Consider the following 12,788-nt stretch of genomic DNA (forward strand, 5'->3'; position numbering starts at 1 on the left):
TTGTATTTGGAAAAGCTCTTTTATTTATATACGTGAACATCTGATTTTTTTGTAAACATTTAAATCTTTAACTGAAACATAACTTTCCACCTTATTCTAATTTCTTGATTAGAATACATGATTGCCAATCTAGATCAAAAATTTTCAGTTTTATTCAGTGTTTTTCTCAAAATAACATCTTCCAATTGCTAAATAGGAGATAGATACACAAAGTATCTGAACACTAGAATGCACATTTTGACTTTTTAAAAAAAAATTGAGTAGAGCAGATGACTTAAAGAATTGTGGATACTGGAATTGAGATAATTCTATCTCAAGATAGAAGTCTATGCCAGTTAAGATACAAGGATATAACAACAAACAGAAAATTATACTAGGAATTAAAGAGTATAAACTGTAATATGAATATTTGTATCTTCAAATACTTCTTCAAGCATTGTTGAAACTTTCTTCCAGTCCAGTCGGTCAAGTCCACAACCAATCCTGAAATATAGAGGATACAAGATGTCTTTTTGGGATATTTTCTTTGAAATATTTATTTCACCATGATTTATAGGAAGCATATAAGCAATGCCAAAATAAGGATTAGTTCAAAGCAACATATTAGGTGCAAATATGAGACAATACTAATCGCATGGCAAATATCTCAATAGTCACACTTATTGATTTCTTCTAAAGAAACATCCCCATTATTATTAATATTAGCCCACATGTGGAAAAAAGTCTTGTGGCTCACAAAAATATGAGTGTGTGTGTAACATTCTAAGAAACTAAAATTCATTCACTAACTTATTAGGTATATCACTAAACTAAAATCTAGATTTAAAAAAAAAACCTCATCCATAATTATGACCATCTAACAAGCAGCTTCATTTTAGGTCACATTTTTCAAGCTATAGAAGTGTGACGCTCTCAAACACTGTACGTTTTCTCAGTTATACAATCATATATCAGAACTTGAAAAGTATTCTCTTCCATTTAATAACACCTTCAAATTTAATGAAAACAGGTCTTTTGCTTTAAATATACAAAAATATGTTCTGAATGTGCTTAATCTAAAAAGTCAGCAGTTCTTCCAGTTCTTTTGGACTTATTATGAAGCCTTGCTTTAGAGCTTTTACAAAGACAAAATATTTCAATATAAATAAAAAATTAGATTTTCAATTAATGAAAAACTATTTTGTCAATGTGTAAATATAATATAGTAACTTTATAATATAAAAATGAGCTTACTTTGGCATAGAAATGTGAGTTACTGCATTTTTCAGACAATGGATTTTCATAGCTTCTAAACTCTTCCGTAAATTGTCATATGTAGGTTTATGAAAATATTTGTTCTTTGAGATCTAAAAAGTGGTAAAATGTAGATTAGACACATTTTAGATTTGATTCCTTTTATGTTGCATGTTATGTGTCTACTTAGAAATCTTGTCAATTCAGTGGAAAATCCTTGATAAACATGTTCCAAATAGCAGCCTTAACCCAGGAACAAATCCTTTGCTTCTGGATAGACATACAAAGGATTGCAGTTAACTAATATATTATGGTCATGTATTAGATTTTAAATCTTTAAAATTAATGTTTATGAAATTAATACAGTAATTACTGTAATGGGATTCTATAGACTGCATTGGGAAAGAGTCATATAATGATCCTCAAAAGTTTTCATTGATTATGTATTGCATCAGCCCCAACCTTTTGGGCACCAGGGACTGGTTCCATGGAGGTTTTTTCCACGGACTAGAGGGGGCGTGATTTCACATGTTGCTGCATCCCACAGATGGGGCTTTACTTGTTTGCACAGCCTGGTTTCTGGCCCAGTGCCAGTCCATGGACCGGGGTTTGGGGACCCCTGCTGTAGTGATTAATAATAAATATAAAATGGCACTCTTAATTCATCAGTCAAAGGAATTCTTAGGTGTTATAATGTGTGCTGTCTAGTGGAAAAAAAGCAGAAATAGAATAAATTCTAAAATATCTTTTTGGATGATAATTTAGAGGATAATGATAAATGAATAAAATTTAATTAAAATCTTTCAGACCCATTCACTACTTGCTTTCAGATAGACATAATAGGAATATACTCAAATTATAAACACAATTTATTTAGAAGAAATCTGATTTAAAATGTTACTTCTAAATGATTTGGTTTAATCATTTCAAATGATTTGAAAGAGATCGAAGTAAAACTTCATGAATCATTGAATATCTTTGATTACAACTGAAACAATACCACTTATCACAGGAAAACCGTGATTATCTGATGTCAAGTGAAAACTTATTAGATAGTAATAGCAGTTAAACTTATATACTGCTTCATAGTGCTTTACAGCCCTCTCTAGACAGTTTATAGTCAGCATATTGCCCCCAACAATCTGAGTCCTCATTTTATCGACCTCAGAAGGATGGAAGGCTGAGTCAACCTTGAACCAGTGAGAATTGAACTGCTGCCAATCAGCAGAATTAGCCTGCAACATTGCATTCTAAGCACTGCACCACCACAGCTAATCTCTCATGCAGTAAACATTGCATTTCTATAGCAATTCCTTCAGAGAAACTATTAAAAATTTCAGCAATATTTGTCAATAGAGAGGATGTTTAACTTTTGCCAATCATAAATTCTTGATGCATAAATCATATATTTATCTGTAGAATAAATATCAATAATGTGCCCAATGACATACCAAGTAATATATGTATCTAGTTTCTCTCTTCAGAATAGCCACATCTCCAGTCTTCTTGTCTATGTCAGATTTTTTTAAGAAAAATCAGTTAATTCCTAATCTCCAGAGTACTGAAAATATGTTTGAAAAAAATATTTTTCAAAACTATTGTAACAAACATATAAGAAACCACTATGTCTTCCCCTATTCTCATGTATTTTTAGAAAGAAACTAAACAATATATAAATTGACCATGTATGAAAAATGTACAGCATAGGATTCAATGAGTTACAGATGAACTACACTTAATCAAGTGTAGGTAAAAATTAGATAAGCGCTTATATAAGATTTGTTCTAAAAAGGTGAGGTAATATGATCACTGTCATATTTCTAACATTTCCAAGTTACAATTCCACATTATACTAGGCAGTAAAACTGAATAAACTGGTTACAAGTGTATTAATAGTCTACATCGGGGTGTCAAACTGGCAGCCCATGGGCCAGATGAGTCACACGCAGGCCACACCCACTCCACCGCCGCGAAGGGAAAAACGTCAATGTCACATGACAGCAACGTGACACAGCAAGTTTGACACCTGTGGTCTACATATAGGTCACATTTAAAAACTATAATGTACTGATACAATTCCTGCCCCATCAATAGTCTCCAAAGTCCCAGGCATAGAGCTAATGTACAAAGTAAGCTCTTCAATCACCTAGTGGTTCTATTCATTTGTTGTTGCTGCTGCTGCTGTTGCTAACACAGGCCTTGTTTAGATACTTTTAAACAAAAGTAATGAACTTCTGGCTGCTTGTTTCACAAGGCAGGGGCATACAATGATGAAAATTAGCAGCTCCATTTAAAAGAGTCATATAGCTACAGCAAGTTAAACCTCTTCTGAGGCAAGCTTAACTACTGATTGTTATTTAATAATTGTATTATTTTTGTTACTGTTAACTATGTTTATACTTGTTTTAAATTGTTTCTCATGGAAACAATGAAATAAGAAGGGGCAATTATCCCTGACCACTAAATGTCCTCAAAAGCTAGTCTAGAAACTCCCGCACTCAAACCCCCCCCCCCCCGGAGCATATTATAAAGGTATTAGTGGAGCAGGATAGAAAAAAAAGTATCTGCCATCTGAAGAAATCTATTTGCATAATGCTCACTTTTACTGTATAGTACCTAGATTCTGTGGTTCTATAAACTGCTCTACCATGGCCCTTTACTTACGTTGGTTCAAAAGTTCCTGAACACCACCAAACTTCTTCTTAAAAACAGCAGCTATGCCAGCACTCATGTGACAATCCTCACTAATACAGTGCGCCAAGGAATCTGTTTCTGGACAAGTAAAAAGATCTCCCTGCACATATTTAATCTGGGTAAAAATGAAAGAGAAGACTCAATATATGAGATAAAATTCCAGAACTAGAAAATGTAAGGCAATATATAAAGATAATATCACAATTTAAGCTGCTGACTGCTACACATGAGAGATTTTAAAATGTATTTACTAAATTTCTTACTATATAAAATAGAGCTTCTTTTGAGATATGCACAAAATAAAATAATAAAATAGAATTTATTTCCGAGAAAAATATGCATTATGCCTTCAGTAACATATGCTGCCAGCATCCATAAATTGAGCTTAACTCCTGGTGATTTCATTTAGTTTTCTGGGCAACAGTACTATACTGGCTTGCAACTGCCACTTTCTCAGACATTTTCTTGATTTCCTACAATAATAAGTTCAAAGCTGTTTTCTCTAATATCCAAAGGATGGCACATATCCACATAAATATTAAAGTCTCTTTATTTCCTTTCACAGCTGTACATTGTGCAAAGAAACAGAAGAGACTTTTCTAAAGTCTAACACCTAGATTCAGGATCCTCCTCTTTGTGGAGATTTGATACTAAGTTGGCTTTATTTTAATGTCAGCTTCTTACCTGGCTGTTCATCTGTTGACAGCTCTATACGTTTTGGATTACTGACTTGTTTTATTTTAATTTATTCAACTGCCTTTCTTATTTTTAAATTTGTATTAGGAAAACTAAAATTTTACATTTTTCTTTTGAATCATCGTCATAATTCTCTTCAAAAGGAACTTCCATTGAATTAAGCAATCATTTTCTTAAAGCCTTCAGTGGAATCATTACACTGACTACTAGCAACTATAGTTAAAACAGACACAACTGGTTAACTTATTTTAGAAACAAAATTCTACAGTTGCTGAGTTAGGGGACTCTGAGTTGTGGACTCTGTGAACGGCACTTGGTGAATCTATAAAACAGAGAATTACGCCACCAGTACTTATAGAGTGCCACTGAATTTTTTAGTATGCTTTTCTAAATAGCAGAATCTGGTGTGTTTCCACTAAGAAAACATACATCACTGCAAACATATCAGGAAAATAATAATTATAAACCTTTAAGGGAGTAATTATTTTATCTCTTGCTACTGAAATCTAAGGCTTCATGCTATATAAAAATAGATTTTGAGATATTGGGAAACTTCTTATATAGACTCATGCAGCAATCTATTCTGGGAACTCTTATGCTGTAACATAAAATCAATTTAAGTATTCCATGCTAACAATCAACAAATCATTTATTCTCTAAACATTAGAATGGTAGAAAACTCTTCTATTCTTTCTAAAGGTACATGTCTCTTACCGCAGAACTTTAGGACAATTTCTGTCTTAATGACCTGTGATACTGGATTAAAGGCTTATTACCTGTGATTAACAATTAACAATTCTTAAACCTTCATTTTCTGTATCAATACTAAAAAACAGTCCTATCAAAATTTCAATAGGTCCAATGAATTATATGCAAGTTCCAATTACTTTCAAGTAAATATACATGATTTAAATTGGGTTAGTTTATATTATGGTTTGTTTATAATATAATCAATAACACTGCAGAAGGTAAAAACGCAAGGGAGCTTCACCTTGACTTCACTTTCTATAATTATTACCTCTTTGCAACCTGCAAAGGAGAAATTATTTGGGAGAGTTTTTGTCCTTAGATGATCTATTCTAATTTAATTAATATTCTAATTTAATTTATATGATAATATATCATATAAAATATCACTTTTATGTATTATTATATATGATGTATATCATATAAAAGTGATGTTCACAGAACACACTTAAGTTCAATCAGATCACATTAAATTTCACATAATTTGGAATTTTATATCACTGTGATTTTCAAGCATGATTTATGACTTAGAATATAGCAAACACAGCCTCTGCACAACATGCTTAAGGTCCATAGTCTGCAAAATAATGCAATATGCATGGAAGCAAATATACATCCAGACATATGCACTGACACCAATGACACAGACTTCAGAGGATAATTAGAACTGCAGAAAAAACAATTACTACCAACCTGCCTTCCATTGAGGACCTGTATACTGCACAAGTCAAAAAGAGGGCTGTGAAAATACTTAGACCCCTCGCATCCTGGACATAAACTGTTTCAACTCCTACTCTCAAAACTACCTATAGAGCACTGTACACCAAGACAACTAGATAGAACAGTTTTTTCTTGAACGTCATAACTCTGCTAAACAAATAATCCCCTCAAACTGTCAAACTATTTACTAAGGCTACATTACTATTGTTATTGGTCTTCTCATGGTTCCTGTTGGCCATCTCCTCCCACTTGTGACTGCATGACTGTAACTTTGTTGCTTATATCTTGCGATTTATATTGATATAGTTTCCTAGTATGATTTGATTGCTTATTGTATCGTATGATTGTCACTGGGTGTTGTGCCTTGTGATTTTTGACGAGTGTATCTTGTCTTTTTATGTACACTGAGAGCATATGCACCAAAGACAAATTCCTTGTGTCCAATCACACTTGGCCAATAAAGAATTCTATTCTGTTCTATTCTATTAGGCTCCAAGCCTCACCTTTCTTTTAGCGTATTTATTTGGAACTATTCCTCTTGGCCCCATAAAGTTTCTAGTAGATAGTAGCCACTTTGTTAAAAGGAAAACAGCATTGACTTAAACATTGCAGAATGTATTATTAGAGGATGGATAAAATATAAAAAGTAGTACTGAAAATGGATTGTATTATAACCTATTTGGCAGAACTATATTGCTAGCATTTTATGATGAAGTGAAACCTATGGAAAAATTAATTCCAAGTTTTACAAATATGATTTAGGATTTTTTTCCTGCACAAACAAAAGCCTAAAATCAATCCTCCATAGCAAGATGTTTTTTTTTTAAAGAGACCAGCTAAAACTATCTTTAGAATTCAAAACTGAATTGCAATAAATTTTTTAAAAAACTCCACTACAAACCCTTTCTTCATTTCCAGAAATCCGGGTATTAGCCATAACTGAGTGGATCACAGGGGGTTTTTTTCAGCTACAAGGACTAGAAAATAATAATGTTCACATTCATGGCAGGAAAAGCAAACAAAGAGAAATGACTACTAAATATATATATATAATTGCTGTAAACCCAAACTATCAAATACGAATTAGGGCACCAGTTACGTAGCGATAACCTTCCCCCCCCACCCACCCAAAAAAATATTATTTCTGAGACTTTTTAACACATCCTTCGCCTTCTCGTGTGAAAAGGCCTACCCAGGGCCACAACAATACTGTTTCTGAGACAACCGGCCAAGTTGCACCAAAGGGCGGGCGGCTGCCTCTCGAGGCGCCTTCAAGGCATGACGTCTTTTTCCTTAGCCCGCCCCCGCCCACGAACTCTCTAAGCCAGCGATGGCGAAAGTAAGGAGAAAAAAAAAAGAACCACACCGGCCACCAGCCTTGTACATATACAACGGCAGCAATCAGTTTCGCCTCCCACTAAGTTCTAAGTTCTGTTATGGCAACCGTCTTTGGGAGCCCCTTAAACAAAACACACAAAATGTCAGCCTTCGCGTGGGCCTCCCTAGGAAGAGGACTCTATGGCACCGGCCAAGAGCATGCGTTATAGAAAGAAGGGGATCCGTGAAGTGCCATTGAAAAAAAGCTTCTGGGGGGAAAAAATTGTCCCGCACATGCGTAGAAAAGCCATCTCGAGAATGGAGGGGTTGAAAGGGGACAGAAACGGTCCAAACGCACCCGTCAGTTCGAAAGAAGCCAACGCATGCGTGCAGTTTTAAACCAGCGCAAGCATCCGCGGGAGGAACTTTTCTACCGCGCCTGCGCGAGGGCACCCTCGCCTTCTCTTTGTTGGGCTTCGGGGGGTTGGGCGCCATTTTGCGCGGCGGCTGAGTGGAGGCGCTGATTGGGTTTCGGGGACCGGTGGCGGAGCCAATCAGAGCGGGACCCGAACCGGGGGAGCAAGGCACGGTGAGTTCGAGCAGCCAATATGGAGCCCCCGAGCGCCGGCCCAAGAGCCGGGATTGGCGGGGCCGAGTGGCCAGTCAGAAGGCCGCGCGCGGGCTAGGGCTGGGCGAGCGCTGGGGCAGCGAGTGGCTGTGGCCCGTTGGCGCCCGGAACCTACATCGAAGTGGGATGGGTGGCTGACGTGGGAACCGGGATGTCACTGTTTGGGGCGAATAGGGTTAGGTAGTCCAGTCTTGGTCGGCCGGTCCCCGCGGGACCGCCGGAGGACCTTCGGAAATGCCTTTGTGTGGCCTTCGCCCGAGGAAGGGGACGAGAGAAAGCCCGTGGGGCGTTTCCTCCGGTGGCTTCACGGGGCGGCTTTCAGTGGCCTGTGTAAGAGGTTCGCCATCCTGTGTTTGGCGGCCTCTGGCCCTGGAGGTCAGTTTCACTCGCACGCCTTTCAGGGCACGGTCTGTAACCGAACACCGCGGGGCTGGGAGCGCTGCGTTTCTCCGTCAGCTGCTCTGCCAAATTTTTGCCTCTAAAAAGTACGCCTTCGGTCGAGACCGATATTGTAACCGAGAAGGCCTCTTCGTAGCTGCTTTTTCCCATGACACAAAACAAAGGGGTTTTCCTTACATATCGGGTTACAATTATACTAAAATAATCTGCCTCAGATGAAAGCCACTGCTGCTTATGCCCGTTATAAACTGCTCTCATACCTTACTACCAATGTACATTGCATAGGCTGACCGGTAACCCGAAAGAAGAACCTTTCAATAAACGGTCGAGTTAAGGCATGTTTTTCTTCTCTCGTGTTAGAATAACGTTATGGTGATTTATTGTATTTTTTTGTGCTTGAAATCTTTTTATGTACTTCCTGTACAACATCATTTAGTGGCTTTCAACATAGTTCCATATGACAAAGAGTATATGGAATGTAGTATATACTACATACTATATAGTATGTAGTATAGGATTTCTTAAATTCAAGGTTAGGGAACAATAGATTTGTTTTTGTTTTGTAGTTTCATTATGTTCTGTGTTTGTTTATATATTATACCATTGAACATAAAAGCTTACAGAGACCGTGCTTTGTGGCAGAAAGGGAATGGGTTGTATTACTGGCTTTTTTATAAAAAAAGCTAATCAAATTACTGTTTATATGCAAGTATAGGTGAAACTCGAAAAATTAGAATATCATGCAAAAGTTCATTTATTTCAGTAATGCAATAAATGGGGTTTTCATGACAATTATGATAAATCAAAGCTTGAATTTTCTCGCTTTGCATGTAATGAGTCTATCTCATATATTAGTTTCACCTTTTAAAATTACTGAATTATTTTACTGAAATAAATGAACTTTTGCACAATATTCTAATTTTTCGAGTTTCACCTGTAAGCTTAACATGTAGTTAAAATAGAGAAAGGAAGGCGATATTTCAAATATAAGTACAACAGTTTTCAATTGGCTATCTCTGTAATTTGACAAATGTGCATCATTTTTCTGCTGAAAACAAAAAGGATAGAATTTAATAGTAACAAAATAACAGTTGGAAGGAACCTTGGAAGTCTTCTTAATCCCAACCCCGTGGTCAAGCAGAAACCCTATACCATTTCAGACAAATGGCTGTCCAATCTTTTCTTTAAAATCTCCAGTGTTGCAGCACCCACAATTTCTGGAGGGAAGTTATTCCACTCATTAATACAAAATCTCACAATAGTATAGCTTGCTTGTCTCCTCCTTGGCCTCACAATTGAATTTAGAAGGAAGTCAGACCTCAGACCTGAAGTCAACATCAGTAGGATTTGCTGAAATAATGTGTCTTGTACAAATACATTTGATGAAAAACAATTCCAGTTTCTTGACTGAATTAACATTGGCAGTGTCCTGCAAAATTAATCAGAACATGTGAATATTTGAATGTTGTTTACCTGAACCATTGTAGTCCCACTCCTGCTGGTTTCAACCTACCTCATGCTTGGATCTGTTGGAGGTACTTCCACTACTTCAGTCTCCACCAATCCTAAGGCCAATATACTTAGAGCTGTTAAGTAGGAAACTATCAGATGTTTGTTGTTGACAATTATAAATTCCTTTCCAAGAGGATGTAAATTTCCCACTGAACAGTTTGCCTATTACCTTGCCTATTGTTGATGGGCGTAAAATGAGTAAAAACTCTGTGCATTCTTGAATTCCCAAGAGGATAAGAAGGTATAAACTGAGTAATAAATGCAGTAATACCTATAGTAAAAAAATTGCTTGATAAGTGCATGCCCAAGATGGCGGCTCCTTGCTGAGCCGCGATTACCGAAGGGGTAATACTGGCAATTACAGGGGGTCTCTGGGGGCCAGTTGCAACATCTAAGGCCCCCACCCGGCTAGAGGAGGTTTTCGCCGACCATTTGAGAGCTTTCTTGCTCTCCAGGACATGTTTGACCGAGAGGAGTCGGTCATGACATGGAGGAAGTGCGGGGCGGCGTTATTGGCCGGATGGCTGCGGCGGCGTCAGCAACACAGCACCCTCGGTGGGTACCTCGTCAGAACCCTGGAAGCCCAGCATGTTTCTAAGGGCTAGGGGAGACGAGGATGAAGGCGAGGTGGCTGACAGTGGCTGCGATGGCGGCGGCAGCAGAGGCGGCGGTAATGGCGGCTGCTGGCTGGTGGTGGGATGGCGGCAGCAGCCGAAGAGCTATGAGGGAGGTGGTGGGAGCAAACCCAGCAGTTTTCTACCCTGGACTGTTCACCACCAATGTCTTGGGGGTGATTAAATGGGGCAGCGATGTGACCAGGGAAAGACCTGGGGGTGATTTGGGGGACTGGAAGATGATTTAGGGGTGTTTTCCCCTGGACACTTTTGTACTGCTTCCCCCCCTCTCTTGGGCCGGCTTTCAGGCCTAGGATAGTCACTTGCTACCCGCCTATGTCCAGTCTGCTGGAAACTACCATCTTTCCATCTACTCCCCACTTTATTATCTCCCGATATGGCCGCTGCACTGACTTTGTAGACTGACTTCTGTTTCCTGGCCACATGGACTGACGTTGCTCCATCTTCTCAGACAGAGAATCGTATCTTGGGACATGAGTATTGAGGGAGTCGGCTCCTGGCAGTTATTTTAACATCAACACCATTGATACCTTGGATTATCTTGAGACTCCTCCCACTGCCATGAAAGGGCAGTGGAGTTTCCAAAGTACAAATACCTAAGACTTATGTTTTCTCTTTGTTGGACTTCTAAATCATCATAGTCGACCCCCTGATTATAAGCCACCATTTACTCCCGATATTTGATGTATTCAACAGCTGAGCTCCTTGGGCTGCGAGACTCCCCCATCTCGCAGATTTGGCCCTCTACCCTATCGAGGGCCTACCTTGATGACGGGTCTTGGAACCCCGAGAGGTGGCATGCAGCAAAAAAGAGAGTGAGGGATTTTTAACGAAGGCTTGTGTAAAGTTTTGAAGGGGTTTGAAGGGTGGGAAGGACCTGGGGGGGTCCACAGAACCTCAGAGCGGCTGAGTGGGTTTGAGGGTCAAGGCGGGAGGAGAGAGGGAGGGGGTTTAGATAGGGAACCGGGGGCTGAGGTGAAGGGCTATTCCATCAAAATAGTGGGTGGGAGGGGCAGATATGGCGGGCGTAGGGGGGGAAATCATGTTCGGGGAGTACGCACCCGCTGCCTACAAGCGGTGGCATGCTCTGACCCTCAAGACGCCTCTTGTATTCCAGGTTGTGCAGAGTCTCAGGGCCCGAACCTTCAGCTGCTGTTGTGTAATGTCAGGTCTGCGACTAAAAAAGCCCCCCTCATTCATGATTTAGTTCAGGAGGGGGATGGGGACCTGGCAGGGATTACGGAGACCTGGTTGGCCCACGGGGGGGGGGGGTTCCCTTCATGGAGATGTGCCCACCAGGCTTCCGTGCATTTCATCAGCCAAGGGCCCAGGGGAGGGGCGGGGGGGATAGAGGTGATTATTAAAGAAAGTCTTAGTCCGAGGGAGGCCACTGTTCCTCAGATAGCCGGCTGTAAATCCCTCCTTGTGAAGTGGGGTCATGGGGTGCAGATGGGCTTGTTGATTGCGTACCTGGCTCCCTGCCACGTGACAGCAGCCCTGCCTGAGCTGCTCGACGTAATAGCCGGGGTGGCGGTGGATACCCCCAGGCTTCTGGTCATGGGGGATTTCAACCTGCCATCCGTCGGTGAAACGTCAGAAGCAGCTCGGGGGTGTATGGCTTCCATGACGGCCATGGATCTGACCCAGTTAGTTCATGACCCCTCCCACATCGGGGGACACACGCTGGACTTGATTTTTGTCTCTGGTCAGTGGTTGAATGATCTTACAATAGGAGACCTAGTTATTAAGCCCTTGTCATGGACAGATCACTCGCTCCTTCAGTTAGACTTTCGAACCGCTTCCCCTCGTCGCAGGGAGACGGAACCGACCAGGTGGTTCCGTCCCAGGCGCCTGATGGACCCTGAGAGATTCCTGACAGAGCTTGGGCCATTCCCAGAGACTCTGACTCGCGACTCGGCTGAGGAACTGGTGGCCGCCTGGGATAGGGCGGCCGCTGGAGCCTTGGATTGCGTCGCGCCTTTGCGGCCTCTGACTCGGTGCCGATCTCAACCAGCTCCTTGGTTCTCCGAGGAGCTGAGGGAGATGAAGCGCCGGAAAAGATGCCTAGAGAGCGATTGGAGGTCCAGCTGTACTGAATCTGACCAGACACTGGTGAGTTCTTATATCAAGACCTACCTAGTGGCAATAAGAGTGGCAAAATCCAACTATTTCTCCACTCTTATTGCATCTCCAGAGAACCACCCAGC

At 40.1% G+C, this 12,788-nt stretch overlaps 2 protein-coding genes across 13 annotated transcripts in view; one reads left to right on the plus strand and one right to left on the minus strand.

Annotated features, from left to right (window-relative positions):
• Window positions 1–7,822, minus strand: OARD1 (O-acyl-ADP-ribose deacylase 1). Of its 3 annotated transcripts, none has more exons than XM_087889548.1 (6): window positions 7,766–7,822; window positions 6,992–7,067; window positions 3,898–4,042; window positions 2,685–2,743; window positions 1,234–1,346; window positions 1–483 (listed from the first exon to the last, which is right to left on the minus strand). In XM_087889548.1, exons 2-6 carry the CDS (start codon window positions 7,025–7,027, stop codon window positions 381–383), a joined length of 456 nt encoding a protein of 151 aa, XP_087745674.1. In that variant the 5' UTR covers window positions 7,028–7,067; window positions 7,766–7,822; the 3' UTR covers window positions 1–380. The 3 variants fall into 3 exon arrangements, with proteins under 3 accessions (XP_087745674.1, XP_034270555.1, XP_034270556.1); XM_034414664.3 differs by lacking the exon at window positions 7,766–7,822 and adding an exon at window positions 7,457–7,597; XM_034414665.3 differs by lacking the exon at window positions 7,766–7,822 and adding an exon at window positions 7,283–7,569.
• Window positions 7,805–12,788, plus strand: part of NFYA (nuclear transcription factor Y subunit alpha) — a 23,613-nt gene continuing 18,629 nt past the window's right edge. For 9 of the 10 annotated variants that reach the window (XM_034414647.3, XM_034414651.3, XM_034414649.3 and 6 more), the window contains exon 1: window positions 7,836–7,996. The gene's annotated coding sequence lies outside the window, so the exon portion shown is untranslated. Of the gene's footprint in view, window positions 7,997–12,788 lie in introns of all 10 variants that reach the window. The other variant, XM_034414652.3, reaches the window with a different exon arrangement.

This window comes from Pantherophis guttatus, chromosome 3 (genome assembly GCF_059756535.1).
Source record: "Pantherophis guttatus breed Tessera chromosome 3, ASM5975653v1, whole genome shotgun sequence".
Lineage (NCBI taxonomy): Eukaryota > Metazoa > Chordata > Lepidosauria > Squamata > Colubridae > Pantherophis > Pantherophis guttatus.